Genomic DNA, 26,793 nt, shown 5'->3' with positions numbered 1-26,793 from the left:
GCATGCAGACACACACATGGACACAAACCCATCCTCCATCACGCCTGTACTGCTCTGAGTGCCAACGCAGTGTCACACTCACTTGTTCAGTCTGTCTCTCACACCCAGAGACTTTCACTACCTATTGCACACTTGTGCCCCTCGAAAATGGTCAGAGGCACAGTCTGAATGGTCGGCCGATCAGACACAGTCCCTCACAGGCAGACTCGTCCCTGCCATGGATCTGTCCCACTTGGCGCTGGTACAGTCTGGCAGTGTGCCCTCAGCCAACAGGCCGGGCCAAGGTCAACACAGACGCTCGGAGCTTTTCCACGCCCAGGCTGGGCTCCGCAGTGCCCAGTCCTGGGACAGTGTACCTGCCTCATTCCCCATTAACAGGCCGCTCTCTACCTTCAGGACCTTCAGCAGTTACTCCAGCTCCAGCAGTTGGTACTGCTCCCTGGGCATCACCTTGCTGCCAATCTCCAGGCACCTGCACAGTTCCTCCTGCCACAGGCACAGCAAGGACAGCAAGGTAGGTGTCAGTCAGCTGGCATACACCGACCGGGTACACCTCAGGCAGGTACACCCCTTCACCCCCCCCCCCCCCCAGACCCAGAAAATACCGAGGGGAAAACTACATCACCACCAGATCCAGCCCCGTGCTGTCCCTGTCCCTGGGAGGGGACGGTGTAGAGGGAGCTTTACTCTGTATCTAACCCCGTGCTGTCCCTGTCCCTGGGAGTGTTTGATGGGGGACAGTGTAGAGGGAGCTTTACTCTGTATCTAACCCCGTGCTGTCCCTGTCCCTGGGAGGGGAGAGTGTAGAGGAGGCTTTACTCTGTATCTAACCCCGTGCTGTCCCTGTCCTGGGAGTGTTTGATGGTGGGGACAGTGTAGAGGAAGCTTTAATCTGTATCTAACCTTGTGCTGTCCCTGTCCCTGGGGGTGTTTCATGGGGGACAGTGTAGAGAGAGCTTTACTCTGTATCTAACCCCGTGCTGTCCCTGTCCTGGGAGTGTTTGATGGGGGACAGTGTAGAGGGATCTTTACTCTGTATCTAACCCTGTGCTGTCCCTGTCCTGGGAGTGTTTGATGGGGGGACTGTGTAGAGGGAGCTTTACTTTGTATCTAACCCCGTGCTGTCCCTGTCCCTGGGAGTGTTTGATGGGGTGACACTGTAGAGAGAGCTTTACTCTGTATCTAACCCTGTGCTATCCCTGTCCTGGGAGTGCTTGATGGGGGGACAGTGTAGAGGAAGCTTTACTCTGTATCTAACCCCATGCTGTCCCAGTCCCTGGGAGTGTTTGATGGGGGGACAGTGTAGAGGGATCTTTACCCTGTCTCTAACCCCGTGCTGTCCCTGTTGTGGGGAGTGTTTGATGGGGGACAGTGTAGAGGGATCTTTACCCTGTCTCTAACCCTGTGCTGTCCCTGTCCTGGGGAGTGTTTGATGGGGGGGACAGTGTAGAGGGATCTTTACCCTGTCTCTATCCCCGTGGTGTCCCTGTCCTGGGGAGTGTTTGATGGGGGGACAGTGTAGAGGGAGCTTTACCCTGTCTCTAACCCCGTGCAGTCCCTGTCCTGGGGAGTGTTTGATGGGGGGACAGTGTAGAGGAAGCTTTACTCTGTCTCTAACCCCGTGCTGTCCCTGTCCTGGGGAGTGTTTGATGGGGGGGACAGTGTAGAGGGATCTTTACCCTGTCTCTAACCCCGTGCTGTCCCTGTCCTGGGGAGTGTTTGATGGGGGGACAGTGTAGAGGGATCTTTACCCTGTCTCTATCCCCGTGGTGTCCCTGTCCTGGGGAGTGTTTGATGGGGGGACAGTGCAGAGGGAGCTTTACCCTGTCTCTAACCCCGTGCAGTCCCTGTCCTGGGGAGTGTTTGATGGGGGGGGACAGTGTAGAGGGATCTTTACCCTGTCTCTAACCCCGTGCTGTCCCTGTCCTGGGGAGTGTTTGATGGGGGGGACAGTGTAGAGGGAGCTTTACCCTGTCTCTAACCCCGTGCTGTCCCTGTCCTGGGAGTGTTTGATGGGGGGGACAGTGTAGAGGAAGCTTTACCCTGTCTCTAACCCCGTGCTGTCCCTGTCCCTGGGGGGTGTTTGATGGGGGGGACAGTGTAGAGGGAGCTTTACCCTGTCTCTAACCCCGTGCTGTCCCTGTCCTGGGAGTGTTTGATGGGGGGGACAGTGTAGAGGGATCTTTACTCTGTATCTAACCCCGTGCTGTCCCTGTCCCGGGGAATGTTTGATGGGGGGACAGTGTAGAGGGATCTTTACTCTGTATCTAACCCCGTGCTGTCCCTGTCCCGGGGAATGTTTGATGGGGGGACAGTGTAGAGGGATCTTTACTCTGTATCTAACCCCGTGCTGTCCCTGTCCCTGGGGAGTGTTTGATGGTGGGGACAGTGTAGAGGGATCTTTACCCTGTATCTAACCCCGTGCTGTCCCTGTCCTGGGAGTGTTTGATGGGGGACAGTGTAGAGGGATCTTTACCCTGTATCTAACCCCGTGCTGTCCCTGTCCTGGGAGTGTTTGATGGGGGGGACAGTGTAGAGGGATCTTTACTCTGTATCTAACCCCGTACTGTCACTGTCCTGGGGAGTGTTTGATGGGGGACAGTGTAGAGGGAGCTTTACTCTGTATCTAACCCCGTGCTGTCCCTGTCCTGGGAGTGTTTGATGGGGGGTCAGTGTAGAGGGATCTTTACTCTGTATCTAACCCCGTGCTGTCCCTGTCCCTGGGAGTGTTTGATGGGGGGACAGTGTAGAGGGATCTTTACTCTGTATCTAACCCCGTGCTGTCCCTGTCCCTGGGAGTGTTTGATGGGGGGACAGTGTAGAGGGATCTTTACCCTGTATCTAACCCCGTGCTGTCCCTGTCCCTGGGGAGTGTTTGATGGGGGGACAGTGTAGAGGGATCTTTACTCTGTATCTAACCCCGTGCTGTCCCTGTCCCTGGGGAGTGTTTGATGGGGGGGGACAGGTTACACTCGGAGCTGTGCTGTGCCTGTACCCTCGGTGTTGAGTTGGATTGACGTGGTGTCCTTCTCCCTGCTCTAGGTCTACTTTCGACACCAAATCTTTTACAGCTACCTCAGCAAAGCCAAGGGGGACTCCTGCAGGCCCAGCCGCGCCTCGGGCTTGCTGCACAGGTCAGTGTCCGATCACAGGCGGTGGGGGGAGGGGGGGGGGGGGGGGGCCGCTGAGCTGGCACCGGGACGGAGCTGCTTCCCGGGACTCTCCTGACATGGAAGCTCTGACAGGAAGGTTCTCTTCAATCCCTGCAACAGTCTGCCTTGGAAACGCTGGAAAATGGTCAGTCAGTGGTTCGCCCTCCAGCGTGACCTGGTTTCCAGGTCTCCCCAACGGAGAGACCGGGCACGGTTTTCGGACCACGCCAAGTCAGCTCTCGTTTAGGATGGTCCCCCAACACTGGGAAAGTAGAAAGACCCTCCCATCCCCCACCAACGAACACCATGGAAAATGGCACACAGGAGAGAGAAGCATAAACAGAGGCTGGGAGAGGTTGAGCAAGACTTGCCCCGTCCCAAGCTAAATGGGACCCAAATGGGGGGGCTCCATGAGCCTGCAGTCTGCATTGACTGGCACTGGGGGTCAAGCAGGGAGGGCTGCAGACAAGGCCACAGAGCAACAGAACAAAGAGTGTGTGTGTGTGTAGGCACACTGTGTCCCTGTGTTAGTCTGCACTCACACTGTGTCCCTGTGTTAGTCTGCACTCACACTGTGTCCCTGTGTTAGTCTGCACTCACACTGAGTCCCTGTGTTAGTCTGCACTCACACTGTGTCCCTGTGTTAGTCTGCACTCACACTGAGTCCCTGTGTTAGTCTGCACTCACACTGTGTCCCTGTGTTAGTGTGCACTCACACTGTGTCCCTGTGTTAGTGTGCACTCACACTGAGTCCCTGTGTTAGTGTGCACTCACACTGTGTCCCTGTGTTAGTGTGCACTCACACTGTGTCCCTGTGTTAGTCTGCACTCACACTGTGTCCCTGTGTTAGTCTGCACTCACACTGTGTCCCTGTGTTAGTGTGCACTCACACTGTGTCCCTGTGTTAGTCTGCACTCACACTGTGTCCCTGTGTTAGTCTGCACTCACACTGTGTCCCTGTGTTAGTGTGCACTCACACTGTATCCCTGTGTTAGTCTGCACTCACACTGTGTCCCTGTGCTCGTCTGCACTCACACTGTGTCCCTGTGTTAGTCTGCACTCACACTGTGTCCCTGTGTTAGTGTGCACTCACACTGAGTCCCTGTGTTAGTGTGCACTCACACTGTGTCCCTGTGTTAGTGTGCACTCACACTGAGTCCCTGTGTTAGTGTGCACTCACACTGTGTCCCTGTGTTAGTCTGCACTCACACTGAGTCCCTGTGTTAGTGTGCACTCACACTGAGTCCCTGTGTTAGTCTGCACTCACACTGTGTCCCTGTGTTAGTGTGCACTCACACTGTGTCCCTGTGTTAGTGTGCACTCACACTGAGTCCCTGTGTTAGTCTGCACTCACACTGTGTCCCTGTGTTAGTGTGCACTCACACTGTGTCCCTGTGTTAGTGTGCACTCACACTGAGTCCCTGTGTTAGTGTGCACTCACACTGAGTCCCTGTGTTAGTGTGCACTCACACTGTGTCCCTGTGTTAGTGTGCACTCACACTGTGTCCCTGTGTTAGTGTGCACTCACACTGTGTCCCTGTGTTAGTCTGCACTCACAGTGTGTCCCTGTGTTAGTGTGCACTCACACTGAGTCCCTGTGTTAGTGTGCACTCACACTGTGTCCCTGTGTTAGTGTGCACTCACACTGTGTCCCTGTGTTAGTGTGCACTCACACTGTGTCCCTGTGTTAGTCTGCACTCACAGTGTGTCCCTGTGTTAGTCTGCACTCACACTGTGTCCCTGTGTTAGTCTGCACTCACAGTGTGTCCCTGTGTTAGTCTGCTCTCACACTTAGTCCCTGTGTTAGTCTGCACTCACACTGTGTCCCTGTGTTAGTGTGCACTCACACTGAGTCCCTGTGTTAGTCTGCACTCACACTGAGTCCCTGTGTTAGTGTGCACTCACACTGTGTCCCTGTGTTAGTCTGCACTCACACTGTGTCCCTGTGTTAGTGTGCACTCACACTGTGTCCCTGTGTTAGTGTGCTCTCACACTGAGTCCCTGTGTTAGTCTGCACTCACACTGTGTCCCTCTGTTAGTCTGCACTCACACTGTGTCCCTGTGTTAGTGTGCACTCACACTGTGTCCCTGTGTTAGTGTACACTCACACTGTGTCCCTGTGTTAGTGTGCATTCACACTGTGTCCCTGTGTTAGTGTGCACTCACACTGTGTCCCTGTGTCAGTCTGCACTCACACTGTGTCCCTGTGTTAGTGTGCACTCACACTGAGTCCCTGTGTTAGTGTGCACTCACACTGAGTCCCTGTGTTAGTGTGCACTCACACTGTGTCCCTGTGTTAGTCTGCACTCACACTGAGTCCCTGTGTTAGTGTGCACTCACACTGTGTCCCTGTGTTAGTGTGCACTCACACTGTGTCCCTGTGTTAGTGTGCATTCACACTGTGTCCCTGTGTTAGTGTGCACTCACACTGTGTCCCTGTGTTAGTCTGCACTCACACTGTGTCCCTGTGCTCGTCTGCACTCACACTGTGTCCCTGTGTTAGTCTGCACTCACACTGTGTCCCTGTGCTCGTCTGCACTCACACTGTGTCCCTGTGTTAGTCTGCACTCACACTGTGTCCCTGTGTTAGTGTGCACTCACACTGAGTCCCTGTGTTAGTGTGCACTCACACTGTGTCCCTGTGTTAGTGTGCACTCACACTGAGTCCCTGTGTTAGTCTGCACTCACACTGTGTCCCTGTGTTAGTCTGCACTCACACTGTGTCCCTGTGTTAGTGTGCACTCACACTGTGTCCCTGTGTTAGTCTGCACTCACACTGAATCCCTGTGTTAGTGTGCACTCACACTGAGTCCCTGTGTTAGTGTGCACTCACACTGAGTCCCTGTGTTAGTCTGCACTCACACTGTGTCCCTGTGTTAGTGTGCACTCACACTGTGTCCCTGTGTTAGTGTGCACTCACACTGAGTCCCTGTGTTAGTCTGCACTCACACTGTGTCCCTGTGTTAGTGTGCACTCACACTGTGTCCCTGTGTTAGTGTGCACTCACACTGAGTCCCTGTGTTAGTGTGCACTCACACTGAGTCCCTGTGTTAGTGTGCACTCACACTGTGTCCCTGTGTTAGTGTGCACTCACACTGTGTCCCTGTGTTAGTGTGCACTCACACTGTGTCCCTGTGTTAGTCTGCACTCACACTGTGTCCCTGTGTTAGTGTGCACTCACACTGAGTCCCTGTGTTAGTGTGCACTCACACTGTGTCCCTGTGTTAGTGTGCACTCACACTGTGTCCCTGTGTTAGTGTGCACTCACACTGTGTCCCTGTGTTAGTCTGCACTCACAGTGTGTCCCTGTGTTAGTCTGCACTCACACTGTGTCCCTGTGTTAGTCTGCACTCACAGTGTGTCCCTGTGTTAGTCTGCTCTCACACTTAGTCCCTGTGTTAGTGTGCACTCACACTGTGTCCCTGTGTTAGTGTGCACTCACACTGTGTCCCTGTGTTAGTGTGCACTCACACTGTGTCCCTGTGTTAGTGTGCACTCACACTGTGTCCCTGTGTTAGTCTGCACTCACAGTGTGTCCCTGTGTTAGTCTGCTCTCACACTTAGTCCCTGTGTTAGTGTGCACTCACACTGAGTCCCTGTGTTAGTGTGCACTCACACTGTGTCCCTGTGTTAGTCTGCACTCACACTGTGTCCCTGTGTTAGTCTGCACTCACACTGTGTCCCTGTGTTAGTGTGCACTCACACTGTGTCCCTGTGTTAGTGTGCACTCACACTGTGTCCCTGTGTTAGTCTGCACTCACAGTGTGTCCCTGTGTTAGTCTGCTCTCACACTTAGTCCCTGTGTTAGTGTGCACTCACACTGTGTCCCTGTGTTAGTGTGCACTCACACTGTGTCCCTGTGTTAGTCTGCACTCACACTGTGTCCCTGTGTTAGTGTGCACTCACACTGTGTCCCTGTGTTAGTCTGCACTCACACTGTGTCCCTGTGTTAGTGTGCACTCACACTGAGTCCCTGTGTTAGTGTGCACTCACACTGTGTCCCTGTGTTAGTGTGCACTCACACTGTGTCCCTGTGTTAGTGTGCACTCACACTGTGTCCCTGTGTTAGTGTGCACTCACACTGAGTCCCTGTGTTAGTCTGCACTCACACTGTGTCCCTGTGTTAGTCTGCACTCACACTGTGTCCCTGTGTTAGTGTGCACTCACACTGTGTCCCTGTGTTAGTGTACACTCACACTGTGTCCCTGTGTTAGTGTGCATTCACACTGTGTCCCTGTGTTAGTGTGCACTCACACTGTGTCCCTGTGTCAGTCTGCACTCACACTGTGTCCCTGTGTTAGTGTGCACTCACACTGAGTCCCTGTGTTAGTGTGCACTCACACTGAGTCCCTGTGTTAGTGTGCACTCACACTGTGTCCCTGTGTTAGTCTGCACTCACACTGAGTCCCTGTGTTAGTGTGCACTCACACTGTGTCCCTGTGTTAGTGTGCACTCACACTGTGTCCCTGTGTTAGTGTGCATTCACACTGTGTCCCTGTGTTAGTGTGCACTCACACTGTGTCCCTGTGTTAGTCTGCACTCACACTGAGTCCCTGTGTTAGTGTGCACTCACACTGTGTCCCTGTGTTAGTGTGCACTCACAGTGAGTCCCTGTGTTAGTCTGCACTCACACTGAGTCCCTGTGTTAGTCTGCACTCACACTGTGTCCCTGTGTTAGTGTGCACTCACACTGTGTCCCTGTGTTAGTGTGCACTCACACTGAGTCCCTGTGTTAGTCTGCACTCACAGTGAGTCCCTGTGTTAGTCTGCACTCACACTGAGTCCCTGTGTTAGTGTGCACTCACACTGTGTCCCTGTGTTAGTGTGCACTCACACTGTGTCCCTGTGTTAGTGTGCACTCACACTGTGTCCCTGTGTTAGTGTGCACTCACAGTGAGTCCCTGTGTTAGTCTGCACTCACACTGAGTCCCTGTGTTAGTGTGCACTCACACTGTGTCCCTGTGTTAGTGTGCACTCACACTGAGTCCCTGTGTTAGTGTGCACTCACACTGTGTCCCTGTGTTAGTGTGTACTCACACTGAGTCCCTGTGTTAGTGTACACTCACACTGAGTCCCTGTGTTAGTGTGCACACACACTGAGTCCCTGTGTTAGTGTGCTCTCACACTGAGTCCCTGTGTTAGTCTGCACTCACACTGAGTCCCTGTGTTAGTCTGCACTCACACTGTGTCCCTGTGTTAGTCTGCACTCACACTGTGTCCCTGTGTTAGTCTGCACTCACACTGTGTCCCTGTGTTAGTGTGCACTCACACTGTGTCCCTGTGTTAGTCTGCACTCACACTGTGTCCCTGTGTTAGTGTGCATTCACACTGTGTCCCTGTGTTAGTGTGCACTCACACTGTGTCCCTGTGTTAGTTTGCACTCACACTGTGTCCCTGTGTTAGTCTGCACTCACACTGTGTCCCTGTATTAGTGTGCACTCACACTGTGTCCCTGTGTTAGTCTGCTCTCACACTTAGTCCCTGTGTTAGTGTGCACTCACACTGTGTCCCTGTGTTAGTGTGCACTCACACGGTGTCCCTGTGTTAGTCTGCACTCACACTGTGTCCCTGTGTTAGTGTGCATTCACACTGTGTCCCTGTATTAGTGTGCATTCACACTGAGTCCCTGTGTTAGTGTGCACTCACACTGTGTCCCTGTGTTAGTGTGCACTCACACTGAGTCCCTGTGTTAGTGTGCACTCACACTGTGTCCCTGTGTTAGTGTGTACTCACACTGAGTCCCTGTGTTAGTGTACACTCACACTGAGTCCCTGTGTTAGTGTGCACACACACTGAGTCCCTGTGTTAGTGTGCTCTCACACTGAGTCCCTGTGTTAGTCTGCATTCACACTGTGTCCCTGTGTTAGTCTGCACTCACACTGAGTCCCTGTGTTAGTGTGCACTCACACTGTGTCCCTGTGTTAGTCTGCACTCACACTGAATCCCTGTGTTAGTGTGCACTCACACTGATTCCCTGTGTTGGTGTGCACTCTCTCTGTGTCCCTGTGTTAGTGTGCACTCACACTGTGTCCCTGTGTTAGTCTGCACTCTCACTGTGTCCCTGTGTTAGTGTGCACTCACAATGAGTCCCTGTGTTAGTCTGCACTCACACTGTGTCCCTGTGTTAGTCTGCACTCACAGTGTGTCCCTGTGTTAGTGTGCACTCACACTGAGTCCCTGTGTTAGTCTGCACTCACAGTGTGTCCCTGTGTTAGTGTGCACTCACACTGAGTCCCTGCGTTAGTCTGCACTCACACTGTGTCCCTGTGTTAGTCTGCACTCACAGTGTGTCCCTGTGTTAGTGTGCACTCACACTGTGTCCCTGTGTTAGTGTGCACTCACACTGTGTCCCTGTGATAGTGTGCACTCACACTGTGTCCCTGTGTTAGTCTGCACTCACACTGAGTCCCTGTGTTAGTCTGCACTCACACTGTGTCCCTGTGTTAGTCTGCTCTCACACTGAGTCCCTGTGTTAGTGTGCACTCACACTGTGTCCCTGTGTTAGTGTCCACTCACACTGTGTCCCTGTGTTAGTGTGCACTCACAGTGAGTCCCTGTGTTAGTCTGCACTCACACTGTGTCCCTGTATTAGTGTGCATTCACACTGTGTCCCTGTATTAGTGTGCATTCACACTGAGTCCCTGTGTTAGTGTGCACTCACACTGTGTCCCTGTATTAGTGTGCATTCACACTGTGTCCCTGTATTAGTGTGCATTCACACTGAGTCCCTGTGTTAGTGTGCACTCACACTGTGTCCCTGTATTAGTGTGCATTCACACTGTGTCCCTGTATTAGTGTGCATTCACACTGAGTCCCTGTGTTAGTGTGCATTCACAGTGTGTCCCTGTGTTAGTCTGCACACACAATGAGTCCCTGTGTTAGTCTGCACTCACACTGAGTCCCTGTGTTAGTGTGCACTCACACTGTGTCCCTGTATTAGTGTGCATTCACACTGAGTCCCTGTGTTAGTGTGCACTCACACTGTGTCCCTGTATTAGTGTGCATTCACACTGAGTCCCTGTGTTAGTGTGCACTCACACTGTGTCCCTGTATTAGTGTGCATTCACACTGTGTCCCTGTGTTAGTGTGCATTCACACTGTGTCCCTGTATTAGTGTGCACTCACAGTGTGTCCCTGTGTTAGTCTGCACACACAATGAGTCCCTGTGTTAGTCTGCACTCACACTGAGTCCCTGTGTTAGTGTGCACTCACACTGTGTCCCTGTATTAGTGTGCACTCACACTGAGTCCCTGTGTTAGTGTGCACTCACACTGAGTCCCTGTGTTGGTGTGCACTCACACTGTGTCCCTGTGTTAGTCTGCACTCACACTGTGTCCCTGTATTAGTGTGCATTCACACTGTGTCCCTGTGTTAGTGTGCACTCACACTGTGTCCCTGTGTTAGTGTGCACTCACACTGTGTCCCTGTGTTAGTCTGCACTCACATTGAGTCCCTGTGTTAGTGTGCACTCACAGTGTGTCCCTGTGTTAGTCTGCACACACAATGAGTCCCTGTGTTAGTGTGCACTCACAATGAGTCCGTGTTAGTCTGAACTCACACTGAGTCCCTGTGTTAGAGTGCTCTCACAGTGTGTCCCTGTGTTAGTGTGCACTCACACTGTGTCCCTGTGTTAGTCTGCACTCACATTGAGTCCCTGTGTTAGTGTGCTCTCACACTGTGTCCCTGTGTTAGTGTGCACTCACACTGAGTCCCTGTGTTAGTGTGCACTCACACTGAGTCCCTGTGTTGGTGTGCACTCACACTGTGTCCCTGTGTTAGTCTGCACTCACACTGTGTCCCTGTGTTAGTGTGCACTCACACTGTGTCCCTGTGTTAGTGTGCACTCACACTGTGTCCCTGTGTTAGTGTGCACTCACACTGTGTCCCTGTGTTAGTCTGCACTCACATTGAGTCCCTGTGTTAGTGTGCACTCACACTGTGTCCCTGTGTTAGTGTGCACTCACACTGAGTCCCTGTGTTAGTGTGCACTCACACTGAGTCCCTGTGTTGGTGTGCACTCACACTGTGTCCCTGTGTTAGTCTGCACTCACACTGTGTCCCTGTGTTAGTGTGCACTCACACTGTGTCCCTGTGTTAGTGTGCACTCACACTGTGTCCCTGTGTTAGTGTGCACTCACACTGTGTCCCTGTGTTAGTCTGCACTCACACTGTGTCCCTGTGTTAGTGTGCACTCACACTGAGTCCCTGTGTTAGTGTGCACTCACACTGTGTCCCTGTGTTAGTCTGCACTCACACTGAATCCCTGTGTTAGTCTGCACTCACACTGTGTCCCTGTGTTAGTGTGCACTCACACTGTGTCCCTGTGTTAGTGTGCACTCACACTGTGTCCCTGTGTTAGTGTGCACTCACACTGTGTCCCTGTGTTAGTGTGCACTCACACTGTGTCCCTGTGTTAGTGTGCACTCACACTGTGTCCCTGTGTTAGTGTGCACTCACACTGTGTCCCTGTGTTAGTCTGCACTCACACTGTGTCCCTGTGTTAGTCTGCACTCACACTGTGTCCCTGTGTTAGTGTGCACTCACACTGTGTCCCTGTGTTAGTGTGCACTCACACTGAGTCCCTGTGTTAGTCTGCACTCACACTGTGTCCCTGTGTTAGTGTGCACTCACACTGTGTCCCTGTGTTAGTCTGCACTCACAGTGTGTCCCTGTGTTAGTCTGCACTCACACTGAGTCCCTGTGTTAGTGTGCACTCACACTGAGTCCCTGTGTTGGTGTGCACTCACACTGTGTCCCTGTGTTAGTCTGCACTCACACTGTGTCCCTGTGTTAGTGTGCACTCACACTGTGTCCCTGTGTTAGTGTGCACTCACACTGTGTCCCTGTGTTAGTGTGCACTCACACTGTGTCCCTGTGTTAGTCTGCACTCACACTGTGTCCCTGTGTTAGTGTGCACTCACACTGAGTCCCTGTGTTAGTGTGCACTCACACTGTGTCCCTGTGTTAGTCTGCACTCACACTGAATCCCTGTGTTAGTCTGCACTCACACTGTGTCCCTGTGTTAGTGTGCACTCACACTGTGTCCCTGTGTTAGTGTGCACTCACACTGTGTCCCTGTGTTAGTGTGCACTCACACTGAGTCCCTGTGTTAGTGTGCACTCACACTGTGACCCTGTGTTAGTCTGCACTCACACTGAATCCCTGTGTTAGTGTGCACTCACACTGAGTCCCTGTGTTGGTGTGCACTCTCACTGTGTCCCTGTGTTAGTGTGCACTCACAATGAGTCCCTGTGTTGGTGTGCATTCACACTGTGTCCCTGTGTTAGTGTGCACTCACACTGTGTCCCTGTGTTAGTGTGCACTCACACTGTGTCCCTGTGTTAGTGTGCACTCACACTGTGTCCCTGTGTTAGTCTGCACTCACAATGAGTCCCTGTGTTAGTGTGCACTCACACTGTGTCCCTTTGTTAGTCTGTACTCACACTGAGTCCCTCTGTTAGTGTGCACTCACACTGTGTCCCTGTGTTAGTGTGCACTCACACTGTGTCCCTGTGATAGTGTGCACTCACACTGTGTCCCTGTGTTAGTCTGTACTCACACTGAATCCCTGTGTTAGTGTGCACTCACACTGAGTCCCTGTGTTGGTGTGCACTCTCACTGTGTCCCTGTGTTAGTGTGCACTCACAATGAGTCCCTGTGTTGGTGTGCACTCTCACTGTGTCCCTGTGTTAGTCTGCACTCACACTGTGTCCCTGTGTTAGTGTGCACTCACACTGTGTCCCTGTGTTAGTGTGCACTCACACTGAGTCCCTGTGTTAGTCTGCACTCACACTGTGTCCCTGTGTTAGTCTGCTCTCACACTGTGTCCCTGTGATAGTGTGCACTCACACTGTGTCCCTGTGTTAGTCTGGACTCACACTGAATCCCTGTGTTAGTGTGCACTCACACTGAGTCCCTGTGTTAGTGTGCACTCACAATGAGTCCCTGTGTTAGTGTGCACTCACACTGTGTCCCTGTGTTAGTCTGCACTCTCACTGTGTCCCTGTGTTAGTCTGCACTCACACTGTGTCCCTGTGTTAGTGTGCACTCACACTGTGTCCCTGTGTTAGTGTGCACTCACACTGAGTCCCTGTGTTAGTCTGCACTCACACTGTGTCCCTGTGTTAGTCTGCTCTCATACTGTGTCCCTGTGTTAGTCTGCACTCACACTGTGTCCCTGTGTTAGTCTGCTCTCACACTGTGTCCCTGTGTTAGTGTACACTCACACTGTGTCCCTGTGTTAGTGTGCACTCACACTGAGTCCCTGTGTTAGTCTGCACTCACACTGTGTCCCTGTGTTAGTCTGCACTCACACTGTGTCCCTGTGTTAGTCTGCTCTCACACTGAGTCCCTGTGTTAGTCTGAACTCACATTGAGTCCCTGTGTTAGTCTGAACTCACACTGTGTCCCTGTGTTAGTGTGCACTCACACTGAGTCCCTGTGTTAGTCTGAACTCACACTGTGTCCCTGTGTTAGTGTACACTCACACTGAGTCCCTGTGTTAGTCTGCACTCACACTGTGTCCCTGTGTTAGTGTACACTCACACTGAGCCCCTGTGTTAGTGTGCACTCACACTGTGTCCCTGTGTTAGTGTGCACTCACACTGTGTCCCTGTGTTAGTCTGCACTCACACTGAGCCCCTGTGTTAGTCTGCACTCACACTGAGCCCCTGTGTTAGTGTGCACTCACAGTGTGTCCCTGTGTTAGTGTGCACTCACACTGAGTCCCTGTGTTAGTCTGCACTCACACTGAATCCCTGTGTTATTGTGCACTCGCACTGTGTCCCTGTGTTAGTCTGCACTCACACTGTGTCCCTGTGTGAGTGTGCACTCACACTGAGTCCCTGTGTTAGTGTGCACTCACACTGTGTCCCTGTGTTAGTCTGAACTCACACTGAGCCCCTGTGTTAGTGTGCACTCACACTGTGTCCCTGTGTTAGTCTGAACTCACACTGAGTCCCTGTGTTAGTGTGCACTCACACTGAGTCCCTGTGTTAGTCTGCACTCACACTGAATCCCTGTGTTATTGTGCACTCACAATGAGTCCCTGTGTTAGTGTGTACTCACACTGAGTCCCTGTGTTAGTCTGCACTCACACTGAATCCCTGTGTTATTGTGCACTCACACTGAGGCCCTGTGTTAGTCTGCACTCACACTGAATCCCTGTGTTATTGTGCACTCACACTGAGGCCCTGTGTTAGTGTGCACTCACACTGTGTCCCTGTGTTAGTGTGCACTCACACTGAGTCCCTGTGTTAGTCTGCACTCACACTGTGTCCCTGTGTTAGTGTGCACTCACACTGTGTCCCTGTGTTAGTGTGCACTCACACTGTGTCCCTGTGTTAGTGTGCACTCACAGTGTGTCCCTTTGTTAGTGTACACTCACACTGTGTCCCTGTGTTAGTGTGCACTCACACTGTGTCCCTGTGTTAGTCTGAACTCACAGTGTGTCCCTCTGTTAGTGTACACTCACACTGAGTCCCTGTGTTAGTGTGCACTCACACTGAGTCCCTGTGTTAGTCTGCACTCACACTGTGTCCCTGTGTTAGTGTGCACTCACACTGTGTCCCTGTGTTAGTCTGAACTCACACTGAGTCCCTGTTTTAGTGTGCACTCACACTGAGTCCCTGTGTTAGTCTGCACTCACACTGTGTCCCTGTGCTCGTCTGCACTCACACTGTGTCCCTGTATTAGTGTGCATTCACACTGTGTCCCTGTATTAGTGTGCATTCACACTGTGTCCCTGTATTAGTGTGCATTCACACTGAGTCCCTGTGTTAGTGTGCACTCACAGTGTGTCCCTGTGTTAGTCTGCACACACAATGAGTCCCTGTGTTAGTGTGCACTCACAATGAGGCCCTGTGTTAGTCTGCACTCACACTGTATCCCTGTGTTAGTCTGCACTCACACTGTGTCCCTGTGTTAGTCTGCACTCACACTGTGTCCCTGTGTTAGTCTGCACTCACACTGTGTCCCTGTGTTAGTCTGCACTCACACTGAGTCCCTGTGTTAGTGTGCCCTCACACTGAGTCCCTGTGTTAGTCTGCACTCACACTGTGTCCCTGTGTTAGTGTGCACTCACACTGTGTCCCTGTGATAGTGTGCACTCACACTGAGTCCCTGTGTTAGTGTGCACTCACACTGTGTCCCTGTGTTAGTCTGCACTCACACTGAGTCCCTGTGTCAGTGTGCACTCACACTGTGTCCCTGTGTTAGTGTGCACTCACACTGTGTCCCTGTGTTAGTGTGCACTCACACTGAGTCCCTGTGTTAGTGTGCACTCACACTGAGTCCCTGTGTTAATCTGAACTCACACTGTGTCCCTGTGTTAGTCTGCACTCACACTGTGTCCCTGTGTTAGTGTGCACTCACACTGAGTCCCTGTGTTAATCTGAACTCACACTGTGTCCCTGTGTTAGTCTGCACTCACACTGTGTCCCTGTGTTAGTGTGCACTCACACTGAGTCCCTGTGTTAGTCTGCACTCACACTGTGTCCCTGTATTAGTGTGCATTCACACTGTGTCCCTGTATTAGTGTGCATTCACACTGAGTCCCTGTGTTAGTGTGCACTCACAGTGTGTCCCTGTGTTAGTCTGCACACACAATGAGTCCCTGTGTTAGTCTGCACTCACACTGAGTCCCTGTGTTAGTGTGCACTCACACTGTGTCCCTGTATTAGTGTGCATTCACACTGAGTCCCTGTGTTAGTGTGCACTCACAGTGTGTCCCTGTGTTAGTCTGCACACACAATGAGTACCTGTGTTAGTGTGCATTCACACTGAGTCCCTGTGTTAGTGTGCTCTCACACTGAGTCCCTGTGTTAGTGTGCACTCACACTGAGTCCCTGTGTTAGAGTGCTCTCACAGTGTGTCCCTGTGTTAGTGTGCACTCACACTGTGTCCCTGTGTTAGTCTGCACTCACATTGAGTCCCTGTGTTAGTGTGCACTCACACTGTGTCCCTGTGTTAGTGTGCACTCACACTGTGTCCCTGTGTTAGTGTGCACTCACACTGAGTCCCTGTGTTAGTGTGCACTCACACTGAGTCCCTGTGTTGGTGTGCACTAACACTGTGTCCCTGTGTTGGTGTGCACTCACACTGTGTCCCTGTGTTAGTCTGCACTCACACTGTGTCCCTGTGTTAGTGTGCACTCACACTGTGTCCCTGTGTTAGTCTGCACTCACACTGTGTCCCTGTGTTAGTCGGCACTCACAGTGTGTCCCTGTGTTAGTGTGCACTCACAGTGAGTCCCTGTGTTAGTCTGCACTCACACTGTGTCCCTGTGTTAGTGTGCACTCACACTGAGTCCCTGTGTTAGTCTGCACTCACACTGAGTCCCTGTGTTAGTGTGCACTCACACTGAGTCCCTGTGTTAGTCTGCACTCACACTGTGTCCCTGTGTTAGTGTGCACTCACAGTGTGTCCCTGTGTTAGTGTGCACTCACACTGAGTCCCTGTGTTAGTGTGCTCTCACACTGTGTCCCTGTGTTAGTGTGCACTCACACTGAGTCCCTGTGTTAGTGTGCACTCACACTGAGTCCCTGTGTTAGTGTGCACTCACACTGTGTCCCTGTGTTAGTGTGCACTCACACTGAGTCCCTGTGTTAGTGTACACTCACACTGTGTCCCTGTGTTAGTCTGCACTCACACTGAGTCCCTGTGTTAGTGTGCACTCACACTGAGTCCCTGTGTTAGTGTGCACTCACAATGAGTCCCTGTGTTAGTCTGCACTCACAGTGTGTCCCTGTGTTAGTGTGCACTCACACTGAGTCCCTGTGTTAGTCTGCACTCACACTGAGCCCCTGTGTTAGTCTGCACTCACACCATGTCCCTGTGTTAGTGTGCACTCACACTGTGTCCCTGTGTTAGTGTGCACTCACACTGAGTCCCTGTGTTAGTCTGCACTCACACTGTGTCCCTGTGTTAGTGTGCACTCGCACTGAGTCCCTGTGTTAGTCTGCACTCACACTGTGTCCCTGTGTTAGTCTGCACTCACACTGAATCCCTGTGTTAGTCTGCACTCACACTGAGTCCCTGTGTTAGTCTGAACTCACACTGAGTCCCTGTGTTAGTGTGCACTCACACTGAGTGCCTGTGTTAGTGTGCACTCACACTGTGTCCCTGTGTTAGTCTGCACTCACACTGTGTCCCTGTGTTAGTGTGCACTCACACTGTGTCCCTGTGTTAGTGTGCACTCACACTGTGTCCCTGTGCTCGTCTGCACTCACACTGTGTCCCTGTGTTAGTCTGCACTCACACTGTGTCCCTGTGCTCGTCTGCACTCACTCTGTGTCCCTGTATTAGTGTGCATTCACACTGTGTCCCTGTATTAGTGTGCATTCACACTGTGTCCCTGTATTAGTGTGCATTCACACTGAGTCCCTGTGTTAGTGTGCACTCACAGTGTGTCCCTGTGTTAGTCTGCACACACAATGAGTCCCTGTGTTAGTGTGCACTCACACTGAGTCCCTGTGTTAGTGTGCACTCACAATGAGGCCCTGTGTTAGTCTGCACTCACACTGTATCCCTGTGTTAGTGTGCACTCACACTGAGGCCCTGTGTTAGTCTGCACTCACACTGTGTCCCTGTGTTAGTGTGCACTCACACTGTGTCCCTGTGTTAGTCTGCACTCATACTGTGTCCCTGTGCTCGTCTGCACTCACACTGTGTCCCTGTGTTAGTCTGCACTCACACTGTGTCCCTGTGTTAGTCTGCACTCACACTGTGTCCCTGTGTTAGTCTGCACTCATACTGTGTCCCTGTGCTCGTCTGCACTCACACTGTGTCCCTGAGTTAGTCTGCACTCACACTGAGTCCCTGTGTTAGTGTGCACTCACACTGAGTCCCTGTGTTAGTCTGCACTCACACTGTGTCCCTGTGTTAGTGTGCACTCACACTGTGTCCCTGTGATAGTGTGCACTCACACTGAGTCCCTGTGTTAGTGTGCACTCACACTGTGTCCCTGTGTTAGTCTGCACTAACACTGAGTCCCTGTGTCAGTGTGCACTCACACTGTGTCCCTGTGTTAGTGTGCACTCACACTGTGTCCCTGTGTTAGTGTGCACTCACACTGAGTCCCTGTGTTAGTGTGCACTCACACTGAGTCCCTGTGTTAATCTGAACTCACACTGTGTCCCTGTGTTAGTCTGCACTCACACTGTGTCCCTGTGATAGTGTGCACTCACACTGAGTCCCTGTGTTAGTGTGCACTCACACTGTGTCCCTGTGTTAGTCTGCACTCACACTGAGTCCCTGTGTCAGTGTGCACTCACACTGTGTCCCTGTGTTAGTGTGCACTCACACTGTGTCCCTGTGTTAGTGTGCACTCACACTGAGTCCCTGTGTTAGTGTGCACTCACACTGAGTCCCTGTGTTAATCTGAACTCACACTGTGTCCCTGTGTTAGTCTGCACTCACACTGTGTCCCTGTGTTAGTGTGCACTCACACTGAGTCCCTGTGTTAATCTGAACTCACACTGTGTCCCTGTGTTAGTCTGCACTCACACTGTGTCCCTGTATTAGTGTGCATTCACACTGTGTCCCTGTATTAGTGTGCATTCACACTGAGTCCCTGTGTTAGTGTGCACTCACAGTGTGTCCCTGTGTTAGTCTGCACACACAATGAGTCCCTGTGTTAGTCTGCACTCACACTGAGTCCCTGTGTTAGTGTGCACTCACACTGTGTCCCTGTATTAGTGTGCACTCACACTGTGTCCCTGTGTTAGTGTGCACTCACACTGAGTCCCTGTGTTAGTCTGCACTCACACTGTGTCCCTGTATTAGTGTGCATTCACACTGTGTCCCTGTATTAGTGTGCATTCACACTGAGTCCCTGTGTTAGTGTGCACTCACAGTGTGTCCCTGTGTTAGTCTGCACACACAATGAGTCCCTGTGTTAGTCTGCACTCACACTGAGTCCCTGTGTTAGTGTGCACTCACACTGTGTCCCTGTATTAGTGTGCATTCACACTGAGTCCCTGTGTTAGTGTGCACTCACAGTGTGTCCCTGTGTTAGTCTGCACACACAATGAGTCCCTGTGTTAGTGTGCATTCACACTGAGTCCCTGTGTTAGTGTGCACTCACAATGAGTCCGTGTTAGTCTGAACTCACACTGAGTCCCTGTGTTAGTGTGCACTCACACTGTGTCCCTGTGTTAGTCTGCACTCACATTGAGTCCCTGTGTTAGTGTGCACTCACACTGAGTCCCTGTGTTAGTGTGCACTCACACTGAGTCCCTGTGTTGGTGTGCACTCACACTGTGTCCCTGTGTTAGTGTGCACTCACACTGAGTCCCTGTGTTAGTGTGCACTCACACTGAGTCCCTGTGTTGGTGTGCACTCACACTGTGTCCCTGTGTTGGTGTGCACTCACACTGTGTCCCTGTGTTAGTCTGCACTCACACTGTGTCCCTGTGTTAGTGTGCACTCACACTGTGTCCCTGTGTTAGTCTGCACTCACACTGTGTCCCTGTGTTAGTCGGCACTCACAGTGTGTCCCTGTGTTAGTGTGCACTCACAGTGAGTCCCTGTGTTAGTCTGCACTCACACTGTGTCCCTGTGTTAGTGTGCACTCACACTGAGTCCCTGTGTTAGTCTGCACTCACACTGAGTCCCTGTGTTAGTGTGCACTCACACTGAGTCCCTGTGTTAGTCTGCACTCACACTGTGTCCCTGTGTTAGTCTGCACTCACAGTGTGTCCCTGTGTTAGTGTGCACTCACACTGAGTCCCTGTGTTAGTGTGCTCTCACACTGTGTCCCTGTGTTAGTGTGCACTCACACTGAGTCCCTGTGTTAGTGTGCACTCACACTGAGTCCCTGTGTTAGTGTGCACTCACACTGTGTCCCTGTGTTAGTGTGCACTCACACTGAGTCCCTGTGTTAGTGTACACTCACACTGTGTCCCTGTGTTAGTCTGCACTCACACTGAGTCCCTGTGTTAGTGTGCACTCACACTGAGTCCCTGTGTTAGTGTGCACTCACAATGAGTCCCTGTGTTAGTCTGCACTCACAGTGTGTCCCTGTGTTAGTGTGCACTCACACTGAGTCCCTGTGTTAGTCTGCACTCACAATGAGTCCCTGTATTAGTGTGCATTCACACTGAGTCCCTGTGTTAGTGTGCACTCACAGTGTGTCCCTGTGTTAGTCTGCACGCACAATGAGTACCTGTGTTAGTCTGCACTCACAATGAGTCCCTGTATTAGTGTGCATTCACACTGAGTCCCTGTGTTAGTGTGCACTCACAGTGTGTCCCTGTGTTAGTCTGCACTCACAATGAGTCCCTGTATTAGTGTGCATTCACACTGAGTCCCTGTGTTAGTGTGCACTCACAGTGTGTCCCTGTGTTAGTCTGCACGCACAATGAGTCCCTGTGTTAGTGTGCATTCACACTGAGTCCCTGTGTTAGTGTGCACTCACAATGAGTCCGTGTTAGTCTGAACTCACACTGAGTCCCTGTGTTAGTGTGCACTCACACTGAGTCCCTGTGTTAGAGTGCTCTCACAGTGTGTCCCTGTGTTAGTGTGCACTCACACTGTGTCCCTGTGTTAGTCTGCACTCACATTGAGTCCCTGTGTTAGTGTGCACTCACACTGTGTCCCTGTGTTAGTGTGCACTCACACTGTGTCCCTGTGTTAGTGTGCACTCACACTGAGTCCCTGTGTTAGTGTGCACTCACACTGAGTCCCTGTGTTGGTGTGCACTCACACTGTGTCCCTGTGTTGGTGTGCACTCACACTGTGTCCCTGTGTTAGTCTGCACTCACACTGTGTCCCTGTGTTAGTGTGCACTCACACTGTGTCCCTGTGTTAGTCTGCACTCACAGTGTGTCCCTGTGTTAGTCTGCACTCACACTGAGTCCCTGTGTTAGTGTGCACTCACAATGAGTCCCTGTGTTAGTCTGCACTCACAGTGTGTCCCTGTGTTAGTGTGCACTCACACTGAGTCCCTGTGTTAGTCTGAACTCACACTGAGTCCCTGTGTTAGTGTGCACTCACACTGTGTCCCTGTGTTAGTGTGCACTCACACTGTGTCCCTGTGTTAGTGTGCACTCACAATGTGTCCCTGTGTTAGTGTGCACTCACACTGTGTCCCTGTGTTAGTGTGCACTCACAATGTGTCCCTGTGTTAGTGTGCACTCACACTGTGTCCCTGTGTTAGTCTGCACTCACACTGTGTCCCTGTGTTAGTCTGCACTCACACTGTGTCCCTGTGTTAGTGTGCACTCACACTGTGTCCCTGTGTTAGTGTGCACTCACACTGTGTCCCTGTGTTAGTCTCCACTCACAATGAGTCCCTGTGTTAGTGTGCACTCACACTGTGTCCCTGTGTTAGTGTGCACTCACACTGAGTCCCTGTGTTAGTGTGCACTCACACTGAGTCCCTGTATTAGAGTGCACTCACACTGTGTCCCTGTATTAGTGTGCATTCACACTGAGTCCCTGTGTTAGTCTGCACTCACACTGTGTCCCTGTATTAGTGTGCATTCACACTGTGTCCCTGTATTAGTGTGCATTCACACTGAGTCCCTGTGTTAGTGTGCACTCACAGTGTGTCCCTGTGTTAGTCTGCACACACAATGAGTCCCTGTGTTAGTGTGCACTCACACTGAGTCCCTGTGTTAGTGTGCACTCACAATGAGGCCCTGTGTTAGTCTGCACTCACACTGTGTCCCTGTGTTAGTGTGCACTCACACTGAGGCCCTGTGTTAGTCTGCACTCACACTGTGTCCCTGTGTTAGTGTGCACTCACACTGTGTCCCTGTGTTAATCTGCACTCACACTGAGTCCCTGTGTTAGTGTGCACTCACACTGTGTCCCTGTGTTAGTGTGCACTCACACTGAGTCCCTGTGTTAGTGTGCACTCACACTGAGTCCCTGTGTTAGTGTGCACTCACACTGTGTCCCTGTGTTAGTGTGCATTCACACTGAGTCCCTGTGTTAGTGTGCACTCACACTGAGCCCCTGTGTTAGTGTGCACTCACACTGAATCCCTGTGTTATTGTGCACTCACAATGAGTCCCTGTGTTAGTGTGCATTCACACTGAGTCCCTGTGTTAGTGTGCACTCACACTGAGCCCCTGTGTTAGTGTGCACTCACACTGAATCCCTGTGTTAGTGTGCACTCACACTGAGTCCCTGTGTTAGTCTGCACTCACACTGTGTCCCTGTGTTAGTCTGCACTCACACTGAGTCCCTGTGTTAGTGTGCACTCACACTGTGTCCCTGTGTTAGTGTACACTCACACTGAGTCCCTGTGTTAGTGTGCTCTCACACTGAGTCCCTCTGTTAGTCTGCACTCACAATGAGTCCCTGTGTTAGTGTGCACTCACACTGTGTCCCTGTGTTAGTGTACACTCACACTGAGTCCCTGTGTTAGTCTGCACTCACACTGAGTCCCTGTGTTAGTGTGCACTCACACTGAGTCCCTGTGTTAGTCTGCACTCACACTGTGTCCCTGTGTTAGTGTGCACTCACACTGTGTCCCTGTGTTAGTGTGCACTCACACTGTGTCCCTGTGTTAGTCTGCACTCACACTGTGTCCCTGTGTTAGTCTGCACTCACACTGTGTCCCTGTGTTAGTGTGCACTCACACTGAGTCCCTGTGTTAGTGTACACTCACACTGTGTCCCTGTGTTAGTGTGCACTCACACTGAGTCCCTGTGTTAGTGTACACTCACACTGAGTCCCTGTGTTAGTCTGCACTCACACTGTGTCCCTGTGTTGGTCTGCACTCACACTGTGTCCCTGTGTTAGTGTGCACTCACACTGAGTCCCTGTGTTAGTCTGCACTCACACTGAGTCCCTGTGTTAGTGTGCACTCACACTGAGTCCCTGTGTTAGTCTGCACTCACACTGTGTCCCTGTGTTAGTGTGCACTCACACTGTGTCCCTGTGTTAGTGTGCACTCACACTGAGTCCCTGTGTTAGTCTGCACTCACACTGAGTCCCTGTGGTCATACTGGATGTACTGGATGTAGTAAATTGTTCCTGGTTTGTTGTGAATCTTCGCTGAAAATGTGTTGCTGGAAAAGTGCAGCAGGTCAGGGCAGCATCCAAGGAGCAGGAGAATCAAACAGGATTCCTGAAGAAGGGCTGATGCCCGAAACGTCGATTCTCCTGCTCCTTGGATGCTGCCCTGACCTGCTGCGCTTTTCCAGCAACACATTTCGAGCTCTGATCCCCAGCATCTGTAGTCCTCCCTTCTTCCTCGTTGTGAATGTTCAGTCACATCACATCCGCTGTGTTTAGTGTTTCGTTTTCTGGAATCCCCATTGAAGGTTTTGTTTTTTTCTTGTGCAGGCAGTGACTCGGCCAGGCCTCCCCGGGTCCATCGCCCATGAGCCCCTTCTGCAGGGTATCCCCCAGACCCAAACAACCAAAGGTGTGGAGGCCCCATCCCATCCCGAGGAACCCAGTGACCTGGAAGAGCTGGAACAGTTCGCCCGAACCTTTAAGCAGCGGCGCATCAAGCTTGGGTTCACCCAGGTGAGTGATGTTACCTGGACCCAGTGCCCGGAGACTTACAGGGAGGGTAGACAAGATGGGGGGGGGCTTTCTTCTGTCAAGTTTAGGAGACTGAGGTGGGGGGGCGCGGGAGTGTGGGTGGAGAGGACCTTAAAGAGCAGTATGAGATTGTGAGGATAGAGTGAATGCACTCAGTCTTTTTTCCCAGGATTGGGGACTTGAGGGCATCAGTGTCGGGTGAGAGGGAAAGAATAAAAGGGAACCGGGCGGGGGGGGCAACGTTTTTTTTTTGCAGAGAGGGTGGGACAAATATGCAATGGAGTGTTCCTGGAGCAGACGTGGTTGTGGTGGGTCCATTAACAAATGCGTTGGACCTGGGTAGGAAAGGATTTGGGCCAAGACCAGAGCCATCGTGTGGCTGGGCATTTTGGGCAGCGTGGACCAGTTTGGACCAAAGACCCTGTCTCCATCCTGCAGCACTCTGACTCTCTGACCCTCACCCTTCTGGGACTGAGCATTCTTGAGCAAACTCGCCTGGGTTGAATGTCGGTCTGCTGTGCAGGCCACAAGTCCAGAATTATCTCCCCGTCACCCCAGGTGGCAAGTGAAGCTAGTCTCTCTCTCTCTCTCACTCTGTGTGCTGCAAAACCAGACCACAGGAAGCAAGAGGACTCTGAATGTTGGGACACAGTCATGGTGTCTCAGCTTCAGAACAGCAGACTGTCCACCGTCCTGCAAAACCAGAGAGTGTGAAGCTGACTTTAGCTGCAATTGTGAATTCAACTAAAAGTATTCAACAATCCACTTTGAGCAAATGACTCGGAGACTGATCAGTGGGTTTTCGTTTTGAATTTTTATGTTTGTTCGACTCTCGACTGTGCACTGAGTAAGTATTTCGAATTTTGTGTCGTTTTTGACGAATTGACCCCTTGCCCGGTTGAATTGCCTGTTCCTCTGAGACAAGCTCCTCAATGAAACCCCCCTTTGGAAAAAGACACGACGAGATAAGGGATCGTTTCCAAACGAACCCTCATCAGATTCGATGACGAGAAAGCAAGCCACTTCACCACCCCCCCCACCCCCACCCCCACCCCTTACCCATAAGAGTTTTCTGAATTGGAAAAAGTGTGTGAAAAGGCCAGGAGTACACAGGTGGGTCTAGTTTAGTTTGGGATTATGGATTGGTTCGACCAATGTTGCATGAGTCCATGACTCCTTGCTCAGTGTTAAACCCCTCCTTGTCTGCATCCCAAACTGCAGTCACATGTTTCCTATGAAGAGTACACAAGGACAGGGCTTAAAAAGCCAGTTTCAACTCTACTGGAGTTGACTAGTGGGACTGAACATTCCCCAGCCAGTCTGAGTGAATGCTTTCTAATCAAGGGACAACCAAGAAATTGATTTAAACAATGAAACGTTGCAGATACTTGCAATCCTGCATAAACATACAACGGAAAACCTTTGATATGCCCGTAGAAAAATGATGTTTGGTTCATACGAACAGTGGTGGGGGCGGGGGGGCGTCCTGTTACAGGAAGACTCAGGACAGTTTATCATTGGGAACAGATAATTGAAGGAAAAGCTAACTGGAGGATTTCATACACGAGGAGCTCATCAGCGGCAGCACGTCAGATTGAGCTGGTCGGGTCCTCATGGGTGTGACTGCCAGACTGGGTCTGCGAGACAGGAAAACAGACACGGCCTCATCCTTACCAATCTGCCAGCTTCAGGTGTAGCTGTCCGTGACAGGATCACCTGAGGGCAACCGCAGCACAGTCCTTACGGAGATAAGTCCTGCCTTCACATTAATGCTAACTCCATCGTGTTGTGTGGTACTATGACCATTCGAAATGGGAGAGGCTTCGAACAGATCGAACAACTCAGGACTGGGCATCCGTGAGGTGCTGGGAGCCTTCAACAGCAGCAGGACTGTACTCCAGCACAATCTGTAACTGTCGGGCACAGCCTATCCCCGACTCAACCATTACCCTCAATTCAAGGGATCAGCCCTGGTTCGATGGAGAATGGAGGAGGGCGTGCCTGAAGATAAGGTATCAACCTGGTGAAGCCACTAAGGAGGACTACTTGCACGCCAAACAACGTAAGCAGCAAGTGACAGACAAAGCTGAGCCATCTCCGAACCAACAGATCAGATCGAAGCACTGCAGTCCTGCCACATCCACTCATGAATGGTGGTGGACGATGAAACAAGTCACTAGAGGAGAAGGCTCCACCAATATCTCTATTCTCAATGATGGAAGAGCCCAGCATATCAGAGCAAAAGATAAGGCTGAAGCTTTCGCAACAATCTTCAGCCAGCAGTGCTGAGTGGGTGATGCATCCCGGCCTCCTTCAGTGCTCCCCAGCATCACAGGGAGCAGTCTTTAGTCAATTTGATTCGCTCCACGTGATAATCAAGAAAAGATCGGAGACACCTCAAAGCCTCCAAGCCCTAACAACATTCTGGCAATAGTAGTGAGGACTTGTGCTCCAGAACTTGCCATTCTCCTAGTCAAGCTGTTCCAGTCCAGCCGCACATTGGCACCTACCTTACAATGTGGAAAATTGCCCAAATATGTCCTCTACATAAAAAGCAGGACAAATTCAACCCAGCTAATTACCGCCCCGAAGGTCTACTGTCAATCTTTATTAAAGTCATGGAAGGTGTCACCAACAGTGCTATCGAACAGCACCAGCTCACCAATAACCTGCTCAGTGACGCCCAGTTTGGGTTCTGCCAGGGCCACTCAGCTCCTGAAGTCATTACAGCCTTGGTTCAAACATGGACAAAAGAGCTGAACTCGAGAGGGGAGGGGAGAGGGACAGCCCTTGGCATCAAGGCTGTATCCGACCGAGTGTGGTGTTAAGGAGTCTGAGCAAAACTGGAATCAATGGGCATACCTAGCTCATAGGAAGATGGTTGTGGTTGTTGGAGATCAGTCATCTCAGCTCCAAGACATATCTGCAGGAGTTCCTCAGGGTAGTGTCCGAGGCCCAACCATCATCAGCTGCTTCATCAAGAGCGGCTTTCCAGATCCTGCTGACTGTGCTGTAATGGGGTCTGTACTTCGGGCTGTAATGGGGTCTGCGCCTTGGTCTGTAATGTGGACTGTCCCTCAGACCGTGCTGTAATGGGTACAGTGCCGTGGACCATGCTGTAATGGGGACTGTCCCTCGG

At 51.7% G+C, this 26,793-nt stretch overlaps 1 protein-coding gene across 1 annotated transcript in view; it reads left to right on the top strand.

Moving 5' to 3' along the window:
- Window positions 1-217: 217 nt before the first annotated feature.
- The window catches only part of LOC140458709 (POU domain, class 2, transcription factor 2-like), a 133,110-nt gene continuing 106,534 nt past the window's right edge, over window positions 218-26,793 (top strand). The window contains exons 1-4 of the mRNA XM_072553372.1: window positions 218-241; window positions 379-514; window positions 3,043-3,134; window positions 23,451-23,636. Coding sequence (XP_072409473.1) covers window positions 218-241; window positions 379-514; window positions 3,043-3,134; window positions 23,451-23,636 — 438 coding nt within the window. The remainder of the gene's footprint in view (window positions 242-378; window positions 515-3,042; window positions 3,135-23,450; window positions 23,637-26,793) is intronic.

The sequence above is a fragment of the Chiloscyllium punctatum genome, chromosome 34 (genome assembly GCF_047496795.1).
Source record: "Chiloscyllium punctatum isolate Juve2018m chromosome 34, sChiPun1.3, whole genome shotgun sequence".
Taxonomy (NCBI): domain Eukaryota; kingdom Metazoa; phylum Chordata; class Chondrichthyes; order Orectolobiformes; family Hemiscylliidae; genus Chiloscyllium; species Chiloscyllium punctatum.
Note: the sequence above shows the minus strand (reverse complement) of the source record. Positions and strands in the feature narration are given on the sequence as shown.